This window comes from Notolepis coatsorum (assembly GCF_963971535.1).
Source record: "Notolepis coatsorum genome assembly, chromosome: 2".
Taxonomy (NCBI): Eukaryota; Metazoa; Chordata; class Actinopteri; order Aulopiformes; family Paralepididae; genus Notolepis; species Notolepis coatsorum.
Window position 1 is genome coordinate 223,936,051 of NC_140166.1, and position 27,382 is coordinate 223,963,432.

At 41.8% G+C, this 27,382-nt stretch overlaps 1 protein-coding gene and 1 pseudogene across 2 annotated transcripts in view; both read left to right on the forward strand.

Moving 5' to 3' along the window:
- Positions 1–8,397: 8,397 nt before the first annotated feature.
- LOC311224070 (tripartite motif-containing protein 16-like) lies at positions 8,398–10,369 on the forward strand (the record flags this gene model as incomplete). Its single annotated transcript, XM_084308884.1, has 1 exon — positions 8,398–10,369. One exon carries the CDS (start codon positions 8,398–8,400, stop codon positions 10,066–10,068), a length of 1,671 nt encoding a protein of 556 aa, XP_084165010.1. The 3' UTR covers positions 10,069–10,369.
- A 9,266-nt stretch (positions 10,370–19,635) lies between these two features.
- LOC311223812 overlaps positions 19,636–27,382 on the forward strand; it is a 28,941-nt pseudogene continuing 21,194 nt past the window's right edge. The window contains exon 1 of the transcript in view: positions 19,636–21,317. The product of the transcript in view is annotated as an uncharacterized misc_RNA (transcript). The remainder of the gene's footprint in view (positions 21,318–27,382) is intronic.

Consider the following 27,382-nt stretch of genomic DNA (forward strand, 5'->3'; position numbering starts at 1 on the left):
AGAGATAGCAGCTGATCTGGATAAGATAATAGCAAACAAATCCATCGTCACCGTCACTGTACCTATATCACCAACTGAAACAAGCAGTACAACCACTCCACCCGATTTCAACACACTGACTAACCTGATGAAAGAACAGACTAACCTGATGAAAGAACAGATTACAAACATCGAGGAGCTCAAAGCACACGTCGATGCTAAATTCGATCGCGTCGATGATAAATTAGAAGAAGTCAAGAAAGCGATCGCTGCACAGTCCGAGCTAATCACGTCAGTGGAGAATACGGTGACAGATATTACACGGGCAGTCAAAGCGAACGAAGGTGGCATGACAGAAATGGCAAAAGAGATAGAAAGTGTGAAAGAAGCATGCCGGAGGGAAATACAAGAGGTTAAAGACGAAGCGAGGGAGAGGCTACTCGAATCCCAACGCTACCACAGGCAAAATAACATCCGCATTGTAGGGCTTGATGAAGCAGTAAATTGCGAAGACGCCAACTTTCCAACAGTGCTATCAGCGATTTTGGGTAACAACCCTCCAAACACAGTGCCGAAAGTGGACCAAGTTTACAGAATCGGTCCTCGGGGGCAAAGAAACAACGGGCCAAGAGTCATCATTGTTACTCTGCGGAAGACATCAATAAGAGATGACATCATCAAAATTGCTCGCATCCAACGTGGGAATCTGAAATATGGCGATAATTCAATATTTATCTACGAAGATCTAAGCAAAGACGCCATCGCTCGACGTCTACCATACAAGGAGGTGATGCAAAAATTGTTCAAATCTGGTCACAAGCCAAGGCTAGCATACCCGGCGCTGTTATCGATCGTGGGCAGTGACGGCCGCAGGTTTGGATTATACACACCTAAAGATGCTGAGGATTATTGGAATCGACATGGAGCAGATACCCCAAGGCAGGACGACAATGTCTGAAAACAGATAAGCCGATTCATCTCCCGCTTTCTCAGTGTATATCAGTATTAGAATGACTTTATTGTGTTCATCAAGGTAGCAGACGATATGCAGGCCGTCTATACCAATGCGTACTGTGTATAATACGACCCGTAATACATTATAATTTCAGACTCTGGTCTCCGGGGAGACAAATACATATCATTGGCAAAAAGATCAATCTGGAATATTCTGGGTTTATCGCTCGAATGCCCTGGGTCTCTTAGATCATTCTGGAACATAACAACAGTCTATTGGCACTAGTATATTCTACAACCTTCTAGAATATAATGCACCATGACAACGAAGGCCTACAATTCTAACATTAAACATCCGGTGTGTATATACATAGCAGATAATCAATTGAATGAAGTTCAATCAGTCCTTAATAATACTTTAAAAATCAACCACACCTAAACGTATGAACACAACAAGGTTATTCTAACAATTTAAGTAATCACTCCACTGATGAAGTGACTGGCACATTGAAGCTCTAAAAGGCTCTGCTTTTCTATTTTATCTAATCAGTTAATTCGGTTCTAGTGGCTTCTCCACGTTGATTATTATTCTATCTCTCATTCCTTATCTATATCTTTCCTTTTTTTTTTTTTTTTTTTTTTTTTTTATTATTCTATTTTTTATCTCTATCTTTTAACTTACATTGTTCTTTTCCATTGTTCTTCACATTAAGGTGTCAATATTTCTCTACAATCTTTTCCTTTTTCCTGACTTTCCTACATGTTAGTAGAGGGTTCAAATGAATATGTCGATGAAAGTTTTTTTTTTTTTTTTTTTTTTTTCATTTATCACAATATTTCATTACAGTAAGGGAAGGTGCAAGACCAAAAGCGACATTCTATTGCATTAGAATGAAAATGTTAGATCCTATGGTAATTAGCATAAAGATTAGGATTACAATGCTCAGTTTGGGCAATCCGGTGGACTAAGGGAGAGAGTCATTCGCGGAGGATGTGTTTTTGGAACACAGGCCTGTACGACTCTCTGGGCGAGGGGAAAATAGGGGATTTTTATTTGTATATATATATGTTTTTAAGCTCGGCTCTCAACGGGACCTCATTAATTGGATGTACATCTATTGTAGCTTCGCACTCCAGAAGCATTACCAAAAACTACACAAAAACATGCATAGATTATGGCTAGTTTGAATATAATGGTATGGAACACCGGTGGGATAAACAAACAACACAAACGCAAAAGCGTGCTCACACTGATGAAAAAAGAACATGTGGACGTGGCTCTATTAAGCGAAACGCACATTTTAGAGGAAGACATAAATACGTTAGCGGATAACATATACCATAATATTAGTCACTCTTCTTTTGGTACGAGAACTAGAGGTGTAGCCATAGTCGTCAGACGTAAATTAAATATCGAATTGAAAGGGGTATGGTCGGATGCTGAGGGGCGTATAACTATAGCTAGGATTGTACATAATAACAGGAAAATTGCGTTGGCAGCGGTATATGCCCCAAATTTGTACGAAGTGGGTTTCTTCACTTCACTAACCGGAGAAATGTTAAACCATCCCGAGTACTCATATATAATAGGTGCGGATTTTAATGCCATTTGGAATCCAAGGATGGACAAATCTTACCTTGCCTTTTCCAGCGAACAAAAAAATTCATCTAAAGCATTAAAAGATTGGTCAAAGACTACAGGGGTAATTGATTTATGGCGTTCACTTAATCCCATGACCCGTAAGTACTCCTGTCGTTCGGCGAGACACAACACATTATCCAGAATTGATTACGTCTTTGCATCCCCGAGAATATTTGATAAATATGAAGTGGAAATGATACCCAATGCGCTATCAGATCACTGTTACTTAATCCTGAAAGCAACATTTGGTACACTATCTTCCCGGGCCCCAAGATGGCGTTTTAATACTATGCTGCTTAACAACAAGGAATCCATTACACAAATTAAAGAAGCTCTCACAGTATTCCTACGGGATAATGCAAACGCGGAGCAAGACCCCAGAATATTATGGATGTCGGTAAAGGGTATGATCAAGGATTTCACGGATAGATTTTCCTCCATATTGCGCAAAAATCAATGCACAAAACTGTCTGAAATGGAAACGCTTTACTCAACGCTTTTTAATTCTTTAAAATACAACAACTCTACTAGACTAGAAAACCAAGTTAACATTCTAAAGACAGAGATCAAAGCAATATACAGACAAAAATCGGAAATGCAAATACGCAGCACAAGACAACAGCAGTATTTCCAAGGTTCTAAACCTAGTCACCTATTAGCCATGCGATTAAGAATTAATGCAAAATTTGCAGATATAACTGCCATTAGAAAACAACAAGTACTTGTAACAGACCCCAAAATAATAAACGATACATTCAAAGAATTCTACTCCGACTTGTATAATTCAGAAACGACCTTTGATCAAAACAAATTAGACACATATCTTAATCAAATTACTCTCCCTAAACTTTCGGAGGACGACGCTAAACAGTTAGAAGCACCGATCACATTAGAAGAACTCAAGAAGGCCATATCCGGAATGAAAAACGGTAAGGCTCCGGGAAAAGACGGTATCCCATCAGAAATGTACCTTTCTTGCTGGGACATATTTGGACCCTTATTACTAAATATGATCTTATACTCAGTCAAGGAGGGGAGCTTCCATAAACACCACAATATCGCACTCATTTCAGTCCTTCTCAAAAAAGACAAAGACCCCACTGAGTGCGGTAGTTACCGACCTTTAAGCCTCCTCGGAACCGATGTCAAACTGTACTCTAAGATATTAGCCATCAGATTGCAAAAGCATATGACGTCTTTAGTTCATCCGGACCAAACTGGCTTCATAAGAGGTCGCCTGATCAATGATAACATAAGGCGAATACTGCACGTACTAGATGCAGACAAAGAGGACACCACACCTAAGGCGATGCTATCCCTGGATGCTATGAAAGCATTTGACAGGCTGGAATGGTCGTTTCTATGGGCAGTATTAGAAAGGATGGGGTTAGGAAAAGGATTCATTGATATGATTAAAGTACTATACAAGGACCCATCGGCCATGATTACAACAGGCACATTCATCTCCGAAATCTTTCCGGTATCACGCTCAGCCAGACAGGGTTGCCCTCTTAGTCCCGGACTATTCAATCTATCATTAGAGCCTTTAGCACAATTTATAAGACAATCCCAACACATAGAACCAATCGTAATCAAGGGCACACAACATAAAATTAGTTTATATGCGGACGACGTAATATTGTTCATGCAAAACCCCAACACCACATTGCCGCATCTACTCAAGTTGATAGAGAACTTTGGTGATTTATCGGGATTTAAAATAAATTGGCCGAAGTCGGCTTTCCTTCCTCTTAACATCCGTGCAAAAAAAGACACAACCCTCCCAGGTGCGATACCCATGGTTAAACATTTTAGATGCTTGGGTGTGGAAATATTTCCCACCATAAGACAAACGGTGAAGCACAATTACACAAAAATACAGAACAAAATCAAAGACGACCTGGACAGGTGGGCAAAACTTAAAAACTCAGTACAGGCAAGGGTATCAATAGTTAAGATGGATGTATTACCAAGAATCAACTTCATCAGCTCAATGCTACCGTTACCTCCTCCAGAGGGCTACTGGAAAAGATTACAATCCTCCACATACAAATTTATTTGGAATAACAAACCACCTCGCATAAAAAGATCCACCGCACAGAGAAATAAAGCAGACGGTGGCATGGCAGTTCCAGATTTTTTACAATATTTTAAGGCTTTCACATTAAGACCATTGAAAATATGGTTTGATCCCCAGGCTTTGGTATCTTGGAGAGAATTGGAAGAAAACATAGTAGCCCCACAGAGACTGAAAGACTTAGCACACACTAAACTTTCAATCAAGCATTGTGAGCGGGAATTTGGCCCCATAATTACCCATGCAATCAGAACATGGCGGGAAACACAAAAAAAATATCCTAACCCTCAAAAATGGCATAATCACACTCCCATATTCAATAACAATGGGAAAACGCCCTATAAGATTCCCTATATGGGAAGAGCAAGGCATACACTCATTAGGGGATATTTTTAATAACCAGGGCTTCTGTAGTTATGGCGAAATATGCACAAAGTTTAACCTCACCGAGTCCACATGGCTTTTTTACATACAGTTACGACTATGTCTGAGGTCTCACGGTGTTCCATTACTCATACCAATTGAACACCACAGATACCACAAATTTTTCTATGAAAGAGAAACATTGGGAGGTTTTGTATCAGGTTTTTATTATCAATTACTAACGTCCTCGTATGAAACCCTTCAACTAGACACTGTCTGGAGGAGGGATATACCAGACCTGGAAAATGACTTTGATTGGCAAGGAGCCTGGGCAAATGTCCGACTTACATCAAGGAACCCGGATCATCAACAAATCAATCTGAACTATATTCACAGGACATACTTGACTCCTATAAGACTGTGCAGAATGGGGCTTAAACAAGACTCCAAATGCTCCCAATGTACAAATGGGGACGAAGGAACATTTATGCACATGTATTGGGACTGCCCACCAGTTAAGGCATTCTGGAAAGATGTGTCCCAACAATTATCAAAACTCGTATCTTGGAATATACCTGTACACCCCTCGGTATTACTATTGAATGATGTTTTTGAGTTTGCAGTGAATCCACAGCTAAAGAGATTGGTTTTATCGGGTATCACAGTAGCTAAAAAGCTGATCGCATCACGCTGGTTTCAACCGGAAAAAATGTGCCGGAAAGTTTGGTTTCTTACATATCTCGATGTGATATATCAAGAAATATCTACAGCAAGAATTCTGGGTCTCAATGAATCCAAAATGTCAATGTGGGTAGAAGTGGTGGAGAGAATAAAAGCTAGCTTATAATGGTAGTGTCTGGTTAGGAGTGAGGGATAATGGAGGTACTATCCAAGGGGGGGTCCGGGAGGGGGGGGTTCGAGCTGGAGCATATGTGTGTAGGGTTTTAGAAAATAGGTATTAGGGGTATGTTCTATACTAACATTTATATAATTGTAATTTCGCTGGATATACACTGTATACGTTTAAAATGTTATTATAGACTATTTTTGTTTTATCTTGTTTCTGTACTTGCATGTAATTTTAACCACCTTGACTGAAAGTTTCATTATGCATTATGTGTTGAGTACTGACTTTTAATAATTTTTGTTTTGCAATAATAAAAAAAATATAAAAAAAAAAAAAAGAAGAAAAGAAAGAAACCAGCAAAAGAATAAACACCAGGCAGCTGTCTAAAAGCCTGTGTGACCTCTAGCTTTTCTCTCAAGTGGTTCATAAATGGACTCAGAACTGAGTCTCGGAGCTCCTCCCACCTGCAGACTTAAGCATTGTTTTTGGAACTCGTCATTTTCATTTAACGCTATTGAATTTCAATGGTAATTCATGACCGTTTCATATTCTTCCTTAAAGATTTGGAACAGATATTTGACAAGGTAATTGCTGCTAATTGGAGGGATGATATCTAGACTTAAACCAGCATTGATATTGGAATAGTAAACAGTAAGTAGTAAACAGTAAGTAAACAGCATAGGTAACGGTATTGAATTTCAATGGTATCAATTTAGAAAGTAATTATTTGAGGGAGGATATCTAGACTTAAACCAGCATTGGATTTCAAACACTAAGTCATTTAAATGTAACGCTATTTCATTTCAATAGTAATATATATCTAGACTAAAAGCAGCATTCTTTTGGAACTCTAACTTGTTTGATTCTAACGCTATTGAATTTCAATAGTAATTAAAAAGGTGAATACATATGAAAAAAGGTTGTTGATTGTTGAGTATGAAAATAAAGATGTGGACTTCCCCACAGGCAAAGGGACAGAGGTGCTGAAGAGAGAAATGGATTATGTGAATATCCAATATCAAAACCAACTTTACCCCATTTGATAGAATAGTACTCTGATAAACGTAAAAGGACTCTATTAAAAATTCTACTAAAGTAATAGCATAAAAGTAAATATTGAATGTAAGTGACTAAAGTAAATACACATTCTGTATGGTGTACTACAGGATTATAATGCTTGGGAGCTCCTAAATTCTCAATGCATCAACCTCTGTGTGACGTCAAACTGGTTGTACATCCAGTTATGCTGGTTGTGATTCCTTCCTTTTGACATCGACAGACTTAAACATTAAATGTTATGTTTTCCATATGATCACATATTTTGGATTAAAAGAAAGTACAGTAACTGGCAGGGTTTGTATAAATGTGGTCGAGGAAAATAAATTAGGAAACTTCCTTTGAAGTGTACATAGTAAAATGTATTGTTGTGATTATTATTATTATTTGTTAAAAAAGATTATGCACTGTACTGTCGTAGCACGTTCCATTGTGTTTACATAAATGGCGAGTAAAGTAATCTGAATCTGAATCTGAGATCCCTAAACTGGAAATACTCAAGTATAAGTATCCTAAAAACTGTATTTAAATACAAGAGTAAAAGTACTTTCTTTCCTCCCCTGGGTTCTCTACTTTCTTTCAAGTTCAAGTTTGTTTATTATTTGTCACAACAAAATACAGAATACTTTATAATGAAATGCTTGTTTCTGTATGAGCCCCTGAGAGTGTGCTACATACAGTTACTGTACCTACTAATACATATTTGGTAACATCAAGTTATTCTCTAGATATCCTTTTAACAACTGTAATCATGGGTCTCATAATTATATAACTTTGCTCATGAAATGAGAACTACTGCAGAATGCAGATTTACTTTGACACCAATGCCCAGCAATGAGGTCGGGTTCTTTAAGTCAAGACATAAAGGAAACTGGTAAGAAACCAGCCTCCAAACAAATCAGTAAATCAAATCAGTGAAAGAGCGAGAGACAGAGAGAGAGAGCAAGAGAGAATAGTGAGTGTGAGAGAAAGAGAAAGCAAGAGAGGAGAGAATGAGAGTAAATGCGAGAGAGAGAGGGAGAAAGTGTGTGAGAGAGAGAGAGGGGAGAAAGTGTGAGAGAGAAAGAAAGCAAGAGAGGAGAGAGTGACAGTAAATGATGTGTGAGAGTGTGTATGAGAGATAGAGCGAGAGAGAGAGAGAAATGGAAAGAGATTTTGTATTGTGTTGTATTGAGTATGTATACCTCTTTCTCTCTTTGTGCTTATGAGTTTTAGTGGGTTTTCCTTGACAAAGTAAACACATTAGAGGTAGTTGATGGCGAGAGAAAGTCTGAACTATGTAAAAACATCTATCTATGAATCACAGTAAAATAGACACTGTCTCTTTAAAGTGACTCCTCCCCTGTACAACTATAACCAGGAAGCACCTCCCACCAAAACGCGTCACACACAATCGGAGTTTACTCTACAACCAGGAAGCAGTGACGCACGCCACCCGCGTGATCAGATTTCACTCTTCCTGAGAAAACAAAACTTGAAATGGCGCAGCAAGGAGTTGATCTGTACCGGGACCAGTTCTGCTGTTCTATCTGTCTGGATCTACTGAAGGATCCGGTCACTATTCCCTGTGGACACAGCTACTGTATGGGCTGTATTAAAGACTGGTGGGATCGCGATGATCAGAGGGGGATCTACACATGTCCCCAGTGCAGGGAGACTATTACTCCGAGGCCTACTCTGAAGAAAAACAATATAATTTCTGAAGTGATGGAACGACTAATGAAGACAGGACTCCAAGCTGCTCCTCCTGATCACTGTTATGCTGGACCTGGAGACGTGGCCTGTGATGTCTGCACTGGGAGAAAGCGGAAAGCCCTCAAGTCCTGCCTGGTATGTCTGGCTTCTTACTGTGAAACTCACCTCCAGCCTCACTATCAATCTGATACCTTTAAGAAGCATAAGCTGGTCATAGCCTCCACACGGCTTCAGGAGAACACCTGCACTCGTCATGACAGGATTCTGGATGTTTTCTGTCGTACTGATCAGCAGTGTATCTGTTATTTGTGTTCCATGGATGAACATAAAGGCCATGATACAGTCTCAGCTGCAGCAGAAAGGACAGAGAGACAGAAAGAGCTTGGCATGAGTCAGCAGAAAATCCACCAGAGAGTCCAGGAGAGAGAGAAGCGACTCAAAGAGGCCCAACAGGCTGTTGATTCTCTCAATCGCTCTGCTGATAAAGCAGTGGGGGACGGTGAGAGAATCTTTACTGAGCTGATACGCTCCTTGGAGACGCGGCGCTCTGAGCTGAAGAAGGTCATCAGAGCCCAACAGAGGACCACAGTGACTCAGGCTGAAGAAGTGCAGAAGAGACTGGAGCAGGAGATAGCGGACCTGAGGAGGAGAGACACTGAGCTGGAGCAGCTCTCACACACAGAGGACAACATCCACTTTCTACAGAGTTACCCCCCTCTCTCCAGTCCCAGTGAGTCTACAGACTCACCCAGCATCAGTGTCCTTCCTCTCCTGTACTTTGCAGACGTGACTGAGGTCGTGTCTAAGCTGAGAGACAAACTACAGGACGTTCTGAAAGAGCAGTGGCCCAGAATCTCAACAACAGTGAATGCAGTTAATGTTTTACTGCCACCACCAGAGCCCAAGACCAGAACTGGCTTCTTACAATATTACTCTCGGATCACACTGGACCCAAACACAACAAACACACGTCTGTCTTTGTCTGAAAGGAACAGAAAAGCAACACGTATGCAGCAAGAGCAGTCATATCCTAATCACCCAGAACGATTTATTGGATGGTGGCCTCAGGTTCTGGGTAGAGAAGGTCTGACTGGACGCTGTTACTGGGAGGTGGAGTGGAGTGAAGGGGTTTCTGTAGCAGCCTCCTACAAAGACATTAGTAGAACAGGCACTCAGGAGGACTGTGTGTTTGGATTAAATTCCAAATCCTGGGCTTTAGAGTGCACACCTTGTAATTACCTCTTCAGACACAATAACGAGAGCATAACAGTACCGGGCCCCCGGTCCTCCAGAATAGGAGTGTACCTGGATCACAGGGCAGGGACTCTGTGCTTCTACAGCGTCTCTGACACAATGACCCTCCTGCACAGAGTCAACACCACATTCACTCAGCCTCTCTATCCTGGACTTAGGGTATTTATCTCTGCGGAGGCTGAGTTCTGTGAGCTGAAGTAGAGATCAGTGACATTCACAGCTCCTCTACCCAGGGTTTTGGATTTAAATTGATCTTGAAGAAGCTGAGTTGTGAAAGATGAGGTAATTAGGCGTTACATTCACTCAGTCACTCTATCATTGTTCTGAAGGACACACACACAGACACACTATGTTTATCTTTGTTTCTAGTTTCTAACCTACCGAGGTAAAGTTTGTTTGATTGGATATTTGCATATTCACATATTTGATTCCCATCTTCAATACCTCTGTCCCTTTGCATGTGGGGAAGTCAAAATCTGTATTTTCATACTCAGGGTAGGCTGGACAACAATATGCAACTGTTGTATTTGTATTTGATCACCTTTGGTCATTTTGAATTACTGTGGGATTTGGGTCTGTCTCTCCTCTCTCTGTTCCAAGGGGGGGGGGGGGGGGGGGGTGGTAACAATGTGGGGGCCGGACCTCCATGGGGAGGTTGATTCTGCCTATAACCTTCTCCCTCACCTCTTGTCTCTGGGCAGCCGGGACACTTCATACGGGACACTCTATCTTCAAGGCCTTCTGTTGAACCCACAGCCAGGATGTGTGGGGCATGGGTCAGTCGTAAATGCAACTATTTAGTTTTAGAACAGACTCATCTGCGTTATCAAAAGAGAGAGAGAGAGAGTTGTTCCGCTGGTGGCCGACTTTGAGGGAGACAGACCTAGAGAGGAGCTGGCTTAGGAAGAATGACCATTAATTGAATATTGTGCATTTTGTCTTTTGTTCTTGTATTCTTACTAAATAAACGTGGACATATCTAAACCCAGAAGGACCCGAGTGGATATTTGCTTGAAACTTGCCGTTTCACCGACTGAACCTCAATATAGAACTTTGAACACAACGTGAAGGATTTCACTTGAACTCACTATTTCCATGATGTGCTACATGAGAACTTCAGTCTAAATCTAACATTACCATTGAAATTCAATACTGTTCAAAAGAAATGAGTTAGAGTTCATAGAAACATAAGTCTATACTCTACAGTATCAATAATACAAATATGTGTGTACATGTACAGCCCAACCTGTTATAAATATACAAATAACTATGCTAAGTCTACCCCTGGTACAAATATACCTAACTCTATCTTATGTCTACTCCCGGTACAATATATATACTGTAACTATAATTATAAATATAAGTATATCCTGTGCAATATATATAGTACTCCATACTAAGTCTACCTTGATCTGTACATGGAATATAAGATATTTGGAACTTTCTGAACCTATTGTAAAATGTAATATAGATCAGTTTTACTACAATGTTTGCAAACATTGCCAACATACCCAAAGTGTTTCAGCCACAGAACAAATACAAGCAGCGTTGTCTGGTGTCGGTCAGCAGGCTATGAAAACAGGGCTCCATTCTTATGTCTGGTGGTGGAGCTACACATTCATGCATGTTTGGATCAATTACCTTTAACATATTCAATCTAGCCAATTAAAAATGCACACATTTGGATATGATCACGTTTCCCTTTGTATAATAACTGTATAAGGTGACTGTACATGTCTTCATATAAACATTTAGTATAAAATAATTACCTATAAAATATGAAGGGCAATGTATAGTGTGTAAAAACATATATAAAAATAACAACACTTTCACAAGTTCATAGTTTATTCAAAATATATATTGATTTAAGTATCCAACAGGACTTTACATAAACATTTGTACAGTGGTGATGAGAGACGAGTTATGCAACACACCCGCACTCTATTTCAGTTCACTGAAGATATTGTATCTTTGCTGACAAAATAACAGCATGTTATGAAGGTCAAAGGTTGTGCAAAATCTTCCAGCTTTGTCCTTGGACCATATCTTGTTCCACATGTGAAATTAATAATCCATAATAAATAGGACTGTTACAGTTGGACAACAAAACAATATTTTGTATATTATCTATAGAACTAATCTTCAAACGGACACAAAGGCTGATTATAGCACTTTGAAATTGAAATGATATAACATGTCACTGTATGTTGTTTGCTATAGCAACACTGCTACGAGTAGTTTAGTGTATATTGTATACTGAGCTGAATTAACTCTTCATCAAAACGTTATAGCTAAGTGTTTTATTCACAATGGGAAATCAGATATTGCATAAAATCTGTTGTATAAAAGCAACAGAACACTAAAGGCTGTGCGTTGTAGTAAATCTAGTAAATAGATTTAATACTGAGATGATGGAAATACTTTAGATGTGATGTTATTTACTCTTGTGTTCTATTGCTTAGTCACTTCCTGTAGTACCATTTACAGAAACATGTTACATTATGGTTCACTGCAGATTTGGAAAGGCCGTCACCAGGGTTAACATTTTAACCCACCTCTTCAACCTCGGGATCCCATCATAGAGCTGCATGTAAATAATAAATGGTAAATGGCTGCATTTATATACTAGCACTTTTATCCAAAGCGCTTTACAATTTGTTCCTCACATTAGACCCATTCACTCACACATTCACACACCGACGGTGGAGGCGACCATGCAAGGTGCCAACCTGCTCATCGGGAGCAATTAGGGGTTAAGTATCTTGCTCAAGGACACTTCGACACGTTGCCCGGGAGGAGCAGGAATCGAACCGTGAACCTCTGGATTACCAGACGACTGCTCTACTCTGTCGTGTGTCTGCTGAGCAAGGGTAGAATTACCTATGGAGTCAATGGAAAGAAGACAGACGCATAATGGGGTAAACCGTAGAACTCAGGTAATTTGGACAGCCATTATGAATAACTAGCAATCTGTCTGTCGATGAGAGCTTTCTTATGTCTAACTATGCCTGCCATTCAAAATGCCATTCCAGCATTCGTCCCTATGAGACAGTTCTAGTCAAATTCTGCACTAATGCTAACATGAGTATATGCAACAATCTCATACTGGCTGCATATATTTTCTACTGTCTTATCTAGAAGCTCATACTGGCTGCATATCTTTTCTACTGTATCTAGAAGCTTATACTGGCTGCATATCTTTTCTACTGTATCTAGAAGCTCATACTGGCTGCATATATTTTCTACTGTCTAGATTCAGAAGCTCATACTGGCTGCATATCTGTTCTACTGTCTATCTAGAAGCTCATACTGGCTGCATATCTGTTCTAATGTCTATAGAAGCTCATTGGTTTGTAAATGTAATAGATTTTCTATAGATTTTTAGTTTTTAATGTATGTTCTGTAATCTGTATATTGGCCTGGCAAATGGTGTGTTATTGTTGTATTAATTGTGATACTGCACACGATCACGATAACCATTAAATATAAGGATCTTGAATACAAGGTGTAGTGGTTTAAGCCCTATAGTCAATACAATGACAAGAGATCTGGACGGGCCATTGTAACACTGGGCAACTCTCACTGATTTACAGTATAAACTGGTGGCAGATTATCATGGACACAAGATGCCGCTATTCACCATACAATCATTCGACATAGCTTGATTGATTGATTGATTGAAAAGTTTATTAACAGATTGCAGAATGGGTACAGTACAGTACAGCTCAATACATACAATTGTTAAGGGGATGCAGACCAGTCTTGTTTACATCAGGGTCCCCCATTTTCAATTCATCATAACATATATGACATACATGACATACAGATAGACAGTACTGCTACATCTATACATTTATGACATATCAGATTTGCAAATACAGTACTGTTTGTGATACAAAAAGAGTCAAGAAAAAGAGTGTATATACATTTGACGTAGAAACTGTACATTGGAGGAGGTTGGGTGGGTGGGGTTGGGTGGGTGGGTGGGGGCTGTACATTGGAGGTGGGGGGGGGGTCGGGTAGGGGGGGACGACGACACTGTACACTGTACATTGGAATACTGACAAAGCCATACTTGGTCATTTACTGTGCAACTGGGTTAGGACATTTGTAGGAGCCAGTTTCGAATTGCAGTCTCCCGTAGGTGTTTTTTGAGAGTGTTTTTGAAAGTGGGTAGTGATTCACATTCCTTTACAGCTGTGGGTAGGGCGTTCCACATTGATGTGGCATAATTGCGAAACGTGTTTAGTCCCTTGTTTGAGCCGAATCTGGGTTTAACATGATTTGTGGAGCTCCCTCTGGTGTTGTGATCGTGGTATTCACTGACCTTTGGCTTGCCTTCATTTGCACCTTTCCAATGTTGTCCCAGTACACCTGGTGCTGTGGTGGTAAAGACACAATGACATGATGCAGGTATGGTTTTTACATTGCAAAATGAGCTGGAATGCTGCTATCTGATTGGGTTAAAGGGGCACTTCACCAAAACAACAGTGGCAATTTATTTTACAAATAATCTCACACACATCCAAAAACAAACAGTTTTGCAAATATTAATTTAGTTTGACAGCTATTGAGAGTAAATTAGTTTGAATATGGCAACCAGTAATGTCGTCGGGGACACTGAATCCTTGTGTTGTGTTAATCACAGCTCAATTAAATGATAATTGAGCCTTGCTCATAGAAGTTATTGTTTCAAATGTTTTTTTTATAAACCATTTATTATAGATTCTGCAAGTCTTCTTTTAATAAAAACATCAAGAAGAAAAGAAAGAAACTAGCAAAAGAATAAACACCAGGCAGCTGTCTAAAAGCCTGTGTGACCTCTAGCTTTTCTCTCATGTGGTTCAGGACTCAGAACTGAGACTCTCGGAGCTCCTCCCACCTGCAGACTACTATGGGGGTAGATTTCTATCAAAAATAAACAAACGCAAAAGTAGAATCCACAATCGTAAAGTAGAATTTTTGATAGAAATGTACCCCCATAGTCCAGCATTGTTTTTGGAACTCGTCATTTTCATTTAACGCTATTGAATTTCAATGGTAATTCATGACCGTTTCATATTCTTCCTTAAAGATTTGGAACAGATATTTGACAAGCTAATTGCTGCTAATTGGAGGGATGATATCTAGACTTAAACCAGCATTGATATTGGAATAGTAAACAGTAAGTAGTAAACAGTAAGTAAACAGCCATAGGTAACAGTATTGAATTTCAATGGTATCAATTTAGAAAGTAATTATTTGAGGGAGGATATCTAGATTTAAACCAGCATTGGATTTCAAACACTAAGTCATTTAAATGTAACGCTATTTCATTTCAATGGTAATATATATCTAGACTAAAAGCAGCATTCTTTTGGAACTCTAACTTGTTTGATTCTAACGCTATTGAATTTCAATAGTAATTAAAAAGGTGAATACATATGAAAAAAGGTTGTTGATTGTTGATTATGAAAATAAAGATGTGGACTTCCCCACAGGCAAAGGGACAGAGGTGCTGAAGAGAGAAATGGATTTATGTGAATATCCAATATCAAAACCAACTTTACCCCATTTGATAGAATAGTACTCTGATAAACGTAAAAGGACTCTATTAAAAATTCTATTAAAGTAATAGCATAAAAGTAAATATTGAATGTAAGTGACTAAAGTAAATACACATTCTGTATGGTGTACTACAGGATTATAATGCTTGGGAGCTCCTAAATTCTCAATGCATCAACCTCTGTGTGACGTCAAACTGGTTGTACATCCAGTTATGCTGGTTGTGATTCCTTCCTTTTGACATCGACAGACTTAAACATTAAATGTTATGTTTTCCATCTGATCACATATTTTGGATTAAAAGAAAGTATAGTAACTGGCAGGGTTTGTATAAATGTGGTTGAGGAAAATAAATTAGGAAACTTCCTTTGAAGTGTACATAGTAAAATGTATTGTTGTGATTATTATTCTTATTTGTTAAAAAAGATTATGCACTGTACTGTCGTAGCACGTTCCATTGTGTTTACATAAATGGCGAATAAAGTAATCTGATATGAGATCCCTAAACTGGAAATACTCAAGTAAAGTATCCTAAAAACTGTATTTAAATACAAGAGTAAAAGTACTTTCTTTCCTCCCCTGGGTTCTCTACTTTCTTTCAAGTTCAAGTTTGTTTATTATTTGTCACAACAAAATACAGAATACTTTATAATGAAATGTTTGTTTCTGTATGAGCCCCTGAGAGTGTGCTACATACAGTTACTGTACCTACTAGTGCATATTTGGTAACATCAAGTTATTCTCTAGATATGCTTTTAACAACTGTAATCATGGGTCTCATAATTATATATATACATAACTTTGCTCATGAAATGAGAACTACTGCAGATTTACTTTGACACCAATGCCCAGCAATGAAGTCGGGTTCTTTCTGAGACATAAAGGAAACTGGTAAGAAACCAGCCTCCAAACAAATCAGTAAATCAAATCAGTGATAGAGCGAGAGACAGAGAGAGAGAGCAAGAGAGAATAGTGAGTGTGAGAGAAAGAGAAAGCAAGAGAGGAGAGAATGAGAGTAAATGCGCGAGAGAGAGAGGGAGAAAGTGTGTGTGTGTGTGTGTGTGTGTGTGTGTGTGTGTGAGAGAGAGAGAGAGGAGAAAGTGTGAGAGAAAAAGAAAGCAAGAGAGGAGAGAGTGACAGTAAGACATTAAATGATGTGTGAGAGTGTGTATGAGAGATAGAAAGAGAGAGAAATGGAAAGAGATTTTGTATTGTACCCCCCCCCCCCCCACCTCCAATGTACAGCCCCACCCAACCCCACCCCACCTACCCAACCTCCTCCAATGTACAGTTTCTATGTCAAATGTAGGTCAGTATTCCAATGTACAGTGTCCCCCCCCCTACCCAACCCCCCCCCCCCCCCCCCCCCCCCCCACCTCCAATGTACAGCCCCACCGGCCACCCCACCTACCCAACCTCCCCCAATGCACAGTTTCTATGTCAAATGTATATACACTTTTTTTCTGGATTTTTTTAGTATCACAAACAGTACTGTATTTGAAAATCTGGTATGTCATAAATGTCATAAATGTAGCAGTACTGTCTATCTGTATGTCGTGTGTGTCATATGATGAATTGAAAATGGAGGACCCTGATGGAAACAAGACGAAAGTCTTTCTCAGGTCTGCATCCTCTTAACAATTGTATGTATTGAGCTGTACTATACTGTACCCATTCTGCAATCTGTTAATAAACTTTTCAATCAATCAATCAATCAATCAATCAATCAATCAATCAATCAATTGTATTGAGTATGTATACCTCTTTCTCTCTTTGTGCTTATGAGTTTTAGTGGGGTTTCCTTGACAAAGTAAACACATTAGAGGTAGTTGATGGCGAGAGAAAGTCTGAACTATGTAAAAACATCTATCTATGAATCACAGTAAAATAGACACTGTTGTAGTGCCGAGAGATGGGAGTCGGAGACGGTAGCTCGGTAGAGCGAACAGCTTTTATTCAATACACAAAATACAACAAGCTACTGCTCCGTTGCGTGCAGAACGACTGACTCGTGGTGGCAGGCAGTGCCACCTCATATAATGTCCGGGCGGAACTCTTGTTCCTAACAATAGTTCCGTGGGTGAATTATGTACCATTAACAATCACTACACAAGCCCCCCCAGAATTCAACCATGGTCAAAATCTCCACGGCGGGGAGAGACCACGACCCGGCCGCGGCGTGAGCGGACAACCCGGGGCGCGGTGCAAGCGATTGCGCCCTCCACGGCGCCCGGGGGCATGAACCGGCCACGGTGAGTGCGGAAAGCCAGGGTCGGGGAGGTAGGGGCGGCGCAAGCGCCCGTGTCCTCCCCGACACCCGGGGGCACAGACGTCGACGAGGCCAACGGCGGCTCCGTCGTTGGCGGGTCCCGGGGTAGCGGCGGACGGCCTCGGCGGGGGGAGAGGGCCAGCTCCAAGGGCTGGGAAATGCCTACGTGGGCGGGTTCAACCTTGTGGTGGTTGTACCCCACCTCAAAGGCGAGCCTTCGCCAGTCCTCAGGGGCCTGTGGGCTAGGGTGTCCGGTGGACAGGTCACCCAGCAGCGTCGGACCCGCGTGACCAATCGCGACGTCCTCCAGGCGTAGCCTGGAATCTGCAGTCCCGAGGGCCTGGATGTCGTGGTCGGAGGCCTGTTCCGAGCCCCTGTTGACGTAGTCGAGGTCCGGCTGTACAGCTCCGATGACGACGTTGGGCCTCTCGGCGACGTGTCTTGACTCAGAAAACGTGAGGGGTTCGTGGTCGGTGAAGGCTGTAAGAAGGCCGCCGTATGTCGCCTCATCGCGGACACATGCCAACGAAGCCCGTGTCTGTGCGTTTATTAGGCGGCCATGTCTAATGTCCACGAGGAGACCGTGTGCACCCAGGAAATCTGCCCCCAGTAGTGGGAACGAAATGTCGGCCGTGATGCAGTCCCACGTGAACCGCTGGCCCCCAAAACACAGTTCCACGGTCCTTGTACCGTAGGTGCGGATAGGGGTATCGTTGGCGGTAGTCAGGCGTGGACCTCTATCATCGCCGGCGATGTCCTCTCTCGTAGCTGGCAGGACGCTCCTCTGAGCTCCGGTGTCGCAGAGGAATTTGCAACCGGAGAGTGTGTCTCTAATGAAAAGCAGCCGGTTCGACATACCTGCGCTCACCGCTGCTACTGGGCGCAGGTGTCTGCGTTTACGCGTTATGCCGAAAGTGCAAGGGGAACGGCATCTCGTCGCCCTCGCGCCGAAACGTGCGTGGTAATAACACCGGCCTGCGGCAGCGCTGCTCCTGATCTTCCTCGCCCCTCCCCCCTGCGGCGTGTAACCGCATGTCGAGGCTATTAGCCCCGGGGCAAAGTGTCGAGTGGCCAGGTAGAAGCGATCTGCCTCCTCTGCCAGAGCACGGGGATCCACAATGTTCGTATTGGCCAGTGCCGTCTGTACCCGTGGCGGCATGTGCCTGAGGAACAGCTCTTTAAATAAAAAGTTCGGCTGCTCGGCGCCCAGCAGGTTCAGCATCATCTCCATATGCGCCGACGGCTTGCTGTCTCCCAAGCCACGTATATCCAGCAAGCGTCGGGCCCGCTCAGACGGTGACAACTCAAAAATCCTGAGTAGGTGCGTCTTAAACGCCTCATATTTATACCGGGCAGGCGGAGCTGTTATGAAGCCTACCGTCCTCGCCGCTGTCGTGCTCCCGAGGCTCGAGACGACGTGGTAATATCTCGCGGCGTCGTCGTCAACCCCTCGTAGGGCGAACTGCGCCTCTGCCTGCGCGAACCACGCCGCCGCAGAATGCTCCCAAAACTCCGGCAATCGAATAATAACGGCATTGTTTGCCATGTTCGGTCCGGTCCCTGATACTTCAGCGAGACCAATGTCGGGGTCACCAGTGTAGTGCCGAGAGATGGGAGTCGGAGACGGTAGCTCGGTAGAGCGAACAGCTTTTATTCAATACACAAAATACAACAAGCTACTGCTCCGTTGCGTGCAGAACGACTGACTCGTGGTGGCAGGCAGTGCCACCTCATATAATGTCCGGGCGGAACTCTTGTTCCTAACAATAGTTCCGTGGGTGAATTATGTACCATTAACAATCACTACACTGTCTCTTTAAAGTGACTCCTCCCCTGGACAACTATAACCAGGAAGCACCTCCCACCAAAACGCGTCACACACAATCCGAGTTTACTCTACAACCAGGAAGCACCTTCCACCCACACACGATCTTCCTGAGAAAACAAAACTTGAAATGGCGCAGCAAGGAGTTGATCTATACCGGGACCAGTTCTGCTGTTCTATCTGTCTGGATCTACTGAAGGATCCGGTAACTATTCCCTGTGGACACAGCTACTGTATGGGCTGTATTAAAGACTGCTGGGATCGAGATGATCAGAGGGGGATCTACACATCATGTCCCCAGTGCAGGGAGACTATTACTCCGAGGCCTGCTCTGAAGAAAAACAACATGCTGGCTGAAGTGATAGAACAACTAATGAAGACAGGACTCCAAGCTGCTCCTCCTGATCACTGTTATGCTGGACCTGGAGACGTGGCCTGTGATGTCTGCACTGGGAGAAAGCAGAAAGCCCTCAAGTCCTGCCTGGTATGTCTGGCTTCTTACTGTGAAACTCACCTCCAGCCTCACTATCAATCTGATACCTTTAAGAAGCATAAGCTGGTCATAGCCTCCACACGGCTTCAGGAGAACACCTGCACTCGTCACGACAGGATTCTGGATGTTTTCTGTCGTACTGATCAGCAGTGTATCTGTTATTTGTGTTCCATGGATGAACATAAAGGCCATGATACAGTCTCAGCTGCAGCAGAAAGGACAGAGAGACAGAAAGAGCTTGGCATGAGTCGGCAGAAAGTCCACCAGAGAGTCCAGGAGAGAGAGAAGCGACTCAAAGAGGCCCAACAGGCTGTTGATTCTCTCAATCGCTCTGCTGATAAAGCAGTGGAGGACAGTGAGAGCATCTTTACTGAGCTGATACGCTCCTTGGAGACGAGGCGCTCTGAGCAGAAGAAGGTCATCAGAGCCCAACAGAGGACCACAGTGACTCAGGCTGAAGAAGTGCAGAAGAGACTGGAGCAGGAGATAGCGGACCTGAGGAGGAGAGACACTGAGCTGGAGCAGCTCTCACACACAGAGGACCACATCCACTTTCTACAGAGTTACCCCCCCCTCTCCAGTCCCAGTGAGTCTACAGACTTACCCAGCATCAGTGTCCTTCCTCTCCTGTACTTTGCAGATGTGACTGAGGTCGTGTCTGAGCTGAGAGTGAAACTAGAGGACGTTCTGAAAGAGCAGTGGCCCAGAATCTCAACAACAGTGAATGCAGTTAATGTTTTACTGCCACCACCAGAGCCCAAGACCAGAGCTGACTTCTTACAATATTCCTCTCAGATCACACTGGACCCAAACACAACACACACACGTCTGTCTTTGTCTGAGGGGAACAACAAAGCAACACTGATGCAGCATCAAGAGCAGTCATATCCTAATCACCCAGAACGATTTATTGAAAGGTGGCAGGTTCTGGGTAGAGAAGGTCTGACTGGACGCTGTTACTGGGAGGTGGAGTAGAGTGGACCTGGAGTGGTTTCTGTAGCAGCCTCCTACAAAGACATTAGTAGAACAGGCACCGGGGTGGAGAACTGTGGATTTGGATACAATTCCAAATCCTGGGCTTTAGAGTGCACACCAAGTCATTACTTCTTCTGCCACGATAACGAGAGAATAAGAATATGGGGCCCCCGGTCCTCCAGAATAGGAGTGTACCTGGATCACAGGGCAGGGACTCTGTGCTTCTACAGCGTCTCTAACACCATGACCCTCCTGCACAGAGTCAACACCACATTCACTCAGCCTCTCTATCCTGGACTTTGGCTTCACTCATACCCTGCGAAGGCTGAGTTCTGTGAGCTGAAGTAGAGATCAGTGACATTCACAGCTCCTCTACGCAGGGTTTTGGATTTAAATTGATCTTGAAGAAGCTGAGTTGTGAAAGATGAGGTAATTAGGCGTTACATTCACTGACAGTCACTCTTATCACTGTTCTGAGGGACACACACACTATGTTTAGCTTTGTTTCTAGTTTCTAGCCTACCCGGCTAAAGTTTGTTTGATTGGATATTTACATATTCACATATTTGATTCCCATCTTCAGTACCTCTGCCCCTTTGCATGCAGGGGAGTCGAAATCTGTATTTTCATACTCTGGGTAGGTTGGACAACAATATGCAACTGTTGTATTTGTGTTTGATCACCTTTGGTCATTTTGAATTACTGTGGGATTTGGGTCCGTCTCTCCTCTCTCTGTTCCAGGGGGGGTTGGTAACAATGTGGTGGCCAGACCTCCATGGGGAGGTTGATTCTGCCTATAACCTTCTCCCTCACCTCTTATCTCTGGGCAGCCGGGACACTTCATACGGGACACTCTATCTTCAAGGCCTTCTGTTGAACCCACAGCCAGGATGTGTGGGGCATGGGTCAGTCGTAAATGCAACTATTTTGTTTCAAAACAGACCCATCTGCGTTATCAAAAGAGCTGAGAGAGAGAGATGTTCTTCTGGTGGCCGACTTTGAGGGAGACAGACCTAGATAGGAGCTGGTTTAGGAAGAATTACCATTTATTGAATATTGTGCATTTTGTCTTTTGTTCTTTTGTTCTTACTAAATAAACGTGGACATCTAAACCCAGAAGGACCCGTGTGGATATTTGCTTGAAACTTGCCGTTTCACCGACTGAACCTCAATATAGAACTTCAGTCTAAATCTAACATTACCATTGAAATTCAATACTGTTCAAATGAAACGAGTTAGAGTTCATAGAAGAAACATAAGTCTATACTCTACAGCAGGGGTCAGCAACCTTTACTATCAAAAGAGCCACTTTTCCCCTGTCCCACAAAATAAAATGCTCAGGGAGCCGGCGCCGCACAACCTATTTACCCTTAAAATGAAGATAACACAGTGTATAACGTTTTATATATCCCCAAGCATACCCCACATTTAGCATAAAACGCCTGACAATTGCATACCCAAAGTAATTTGCGATTTATTATACTTTATACACTTATAGCACACAGTTTGTTGCATTAATGGGATTATAAAGCAACAAAAAGAAAAAAATTGACTTTTTAATTACTGTTTTTAGTTTTACCTGTTATAACAAAGGAAAACCTCACTCTTATGAAGAGGAGAAAAAATACTGGCTGTGTAGACCTATTTTTTAATAAAACACAGAAGAGGAGACAACACTGGTGTCTGTAGACCGACTTTGAAATAAAACCCTGAACTATTCAGGTATATTTGAGTCCTTCCCTTATTTGTGGAACATTTATAAAATAGAAAGTAGTCCACTTTGAAAAAAGAATACCATGTGTAGACCTACTTTGAAATAAAACACAGAAAAGGAGAAAAAACACTGGCATCTGTAGACCTACTTTGAAATAAAACCCTGAACTATGCAGCTCTATTAGAGTCCTTCCCTTATTTGTGCAAAATCTATAAAATAAAAAGTACATTTTTCATTGTTCGTAAATTTCGCACCACATATCAGGCATACAGGTAAGCCTTTTGTTGACTAAATATCTTAGTTGATGAAATATTTTTTCATTTCAGTGTCACAGTATGACATCGATCTCCATAATAATAATGACATTTTTTTTTTTTTTTTTTGGGCCAGGGAGCCACAGCTGATTGGCTAAAGAGCCGCATGCGGCCTCGAGGCCGCAGGTTGCCGACCCCTGCTCTACAGTATCAATAATACAAATATGTGTGTACATGTACAGCCCAACCTGTTTATAAATATACAAATAACTATGCTAAGTCTACCCCTGGTACAAATATAACTAACTATGTTATGTCTACTCCCGGTACAATATATATACTGTAACTATAATTATAAAATATAAGTATATCCTGTGCAATATATATATAGTACTCCAACTACTCCATACTAAGTCTACCTTGATCTGTACATGGAATATAAGATATTTGGAACTTTCTGAACCTATTGTAAAATGTAATATAGATCAGTTTTACTACAATGTTTGCAAACATTGCCAACATACCCAAAGTGTTTCAGCCACAGAACAAATACAAGCAGCGTTGTCTGGTGTCAGTCAGCAGGCTATGAAAACAGGGCTCCATTCTTATGTCTGGTGGTGGAGCTACACATTCATGTATGTTTGGATCAATTACCTTTAACATATTCAATCTAGCCAATTAAAAAATGCACACATTTGGATATGATCACTTTTCCCTTTGTATAATAACTGTATAAGGTGACTGTACATGTCTTCATATGTCCTTGGACCATATCTTGTTCCACATATAAAATTAATAATTCATAATAAATAGGACTGTTACAGATGGACAACAAAACAATATTTTGTATATTATCTATAGAACTAATCTTCAAACGGACACAAAGGCTGATTATGGCTGCACTTTGAAATTGAAATGATATAACAACACTGCTAGGAGTAGTTTAGTGTATATTGTATACTGAGCTGAATTAACTCTTCATCAAAATGTTATAGCTAAGTGTTTTATTCACAATGTGAAATCAGATACTGCATAAAATCTGTTGTATAAAAGCAACAGAACACTAAAGGCTGTGCGTTGTAGTAAATCTAGTAAATAGAGTCGCGGCTGAGATGATGGAAATACTTTAGATGTGATGTTATTTACTCTTGTGTTCTATTGCTTAATCACTTCCTGTAGTAACATTTACAGAAACATGTTACATTATGGTTCACTGCAGATTTGGAAAGGCCGTCACCAGGGTTAACATTCTAACCTGTCTAAATTACATGTCGTCAGCCTGTGACTGCAACTTGTTCCTGTTTGCGGACGACTCAGCCCTGCTGATCTCTGACAAGAACAAATTGCAGGTTGAAAAAACCCTCAGCACGGAACTAGGCAAAATCTGCATATGGCTCGCTGATAACAAACTATCATTACACATGGGCAAAACAGAGTCCATTCTCTTCGGTTCAAATAACAAACTCAGCAAGACCGACGGATTCTCAGTTACAGTGGGTGACAATATTGTCACAAGGAAAGACGAAATTACCTACCTGGGTTCCATCCTAGAGGCAAATCTTTCCTGTGACAAAATGGCATCCAATGTAATAAAAAAAAGTCAACCAACGAACTAGATTCTTGTACCGGATCTCCTCTCTGGTAAACAAGAATACCCTGAAGACTCTGGCAGGAGCACTCATTCAAGGGTACTATGACTATGCGTGCACCTCATGGTACCAAAGCACCTCAAAGGCGCTTAAAACAAAATTACAAACATCACAAAACAAACTGGTCAGACTACTACTTGACCTGAACCCCAGAACCCACCTCACCCCTGCCCACTTTGCCAACCTAGGATGGCTTAGAGTAGACGACAGAGTACAGCAACTTGCAATGGGCCTGGTCTACAAGATACACTATACGACCGGGGTGCCCATGTACATGTCAAAATACTTCCCAAAGGTCAGTGAATACCACAACCACTACACCAGAGGAAGCTCAACAAATCATGTTAAACCCAGATTCGGCTCAAACAAGGGACTAAACACGTTTCGCAATTATGCCACAACAATGTGGAACGCCCTACCCAAAGCTGTAAAGGAATGTGAATCCCTGCCCACATTCAAAACCGCTCTTAAAGAGCACCTACGGGAGGCTGCAATTCGAAACTGGCCACCGTAAATGCCCAAAACCCCCACCACCTCCTAATAGACAGTCTCCTCACCACCGCATGTATATATTCCCTCCCCGCCGTATGTATATTTCCCTCCCACCCACCCACCCCCTCCTAATGTACAGTCCCCTCCCCATCATATGTATATACTCTGTCAGGATCTAGGGGTAACACTAACAGTACTGTATATTTGAATACCGTTATGTCACAAATGTATCAGTACTAAATACCTATATGTCCCTATGCAATAAATGTCATGTATGTTGTGTATGTCATAAATGTCTATATGAATTGAAAATGGGGGACCCTGATGGAAACAAGACAAACGTCTTTCTCAGGTCTGCATCCCCTTAACAATTGTATGTATTTGAGCCGTACTGTATTGTACCCATTCTGCAATCTGTTAAATAAAGTTTTCATTCATTCATTCATTCAACCCACCTCTTCAACCTCGGGATCCCATCATAGAGCTGCATGTAAATGGTAAATGGTAAATGGCTGCATTTATATACTAGCACTTTTATCCAAAGCGCTTTACAATTTGTTCTACTCTGTCGTGTGTCTGCTGAGCAAGGGTAGAATTACCTATGGAGTCAATGGAAAGAAGACAGACGCATAATGGGGTAAACCGTTGTCAGAACTCAGCTAATTTGGACAGTCTTTCAATGCCATTATGAATAACTAGCAATCTGTCTGTCGATGAGAGCTTTCATTTATGTCTAACTATAGCCCGCCATTCAAAATGCCATTCCAGCATTCGTCCCTATGAGACAGTTCTAGTCAAATTCTGCACTAATGCTAACATGAGTATGCAACAATCTCATACTGGCTGCATATATTTTCTACCGTCTTATCTAGAAGCTCATACTGGCTGCATATCTCTTCTACTGTCTATCTAGAAGCTCATACTGGCTGCATATCTTTTCTACTGTATCTAGAAGCTCATACTGGCTGCATATGTTTTCTACTGTATCTAGAAGCTCATACTGGCTGCATATCTTTTCTACTGTATCTAGAAGCTCATACTGGCTGCATATCTTTTCTACTGTCTATAGAAGCTCATACTGGCTGCATATGTTTTCTACTGTATCTAGAAGCTCATACTGGCTGCATATCTTTTCTACTGTATCTAGAAGCTCATACTGGCTGCATATCTGTTCTACTGTCTATAGAAGCTCATTGGTTTGTAAATGTAATAGATTTTCTATAGATTTTTAGTTTTTAATGTATGTTCTGTAATCTGTATATTGGCCTGGCAAATGGTGTGTTATTGTTGTGTCGTGTTAATTGTGATACTGCACACGATAACTATTAAATATAAGGATCTTGAATACAAGGTGTAGTGGTTTTAGCTCTATAGTCAATACAATGACAAGATATCTGGACGGGCCTTTGTAACACTTGGCAACTCTCACTGATTTACAGTATAAACTGGTGGCAGATTATCATGGACACAAGATGGCGCTATTCACCATACAATCATTAGACTCTAGCTTGCCTTCATTTGCACCTTTCCAATGTGGTCCCAGTACACCTGGTGCTGTGCTGGTAAAGACATAATGACATGATGCAGGTATTTTACATTGCAAAATTAGCTGGAATGCTGCCATCTGATTAGGTTAAGATAAGATATTCCTTTATTGATCCCCTTGGGGAAATTCAGGCATCATAGCAGCATGGGGGAGGGGGGGGGGGGTACAGCGTAGTAAGAACAACACAAGCAGTGTAAACAAATAGGTCAATATAATTTACTATCTAACTAACTGAAATATATATTCACAGTATTCACAGTGTCACATAAGGTGCAGTATGCATAAGGTAGTGTTATAATTGACTATCTAACTAACTGAAATATACATTATTCACAGTATCACAGTATCCACATAAGGTGCAGTATGCATAAGGTAGTGTTATTGTCCTCCTTGGGTTCCTATTAGTTCTAGGTCAATGTCTGGCAGCAGTCGCTGCCCACTGTTGTGGAGCCTGATGGCCGCTGGTATACAAGCACTGTCCGAGGCGGTTAGTTGAGTGTCGGGGGGGTATGAGTCTGTGGCTGAACGTGCTTCTCATCTTGACTAGCTCGTCGTAGAGAGGGTGGGAGGGGTTCTCCAGGATGGCAGCCAGCTTCCTTCTCATCCCCCTCTCTGCCATCACCTCTAGTCTAGGTAGCTCGACTCCCACCACGGAGCTAGCCTTCTTGAGCTTGTTGGTGTCCCTTGAGTTGATGTAGCCTCCCCAGCATGCCACAGCATAGAAGAGGACGCTGGACACTACAGACTGATAGAA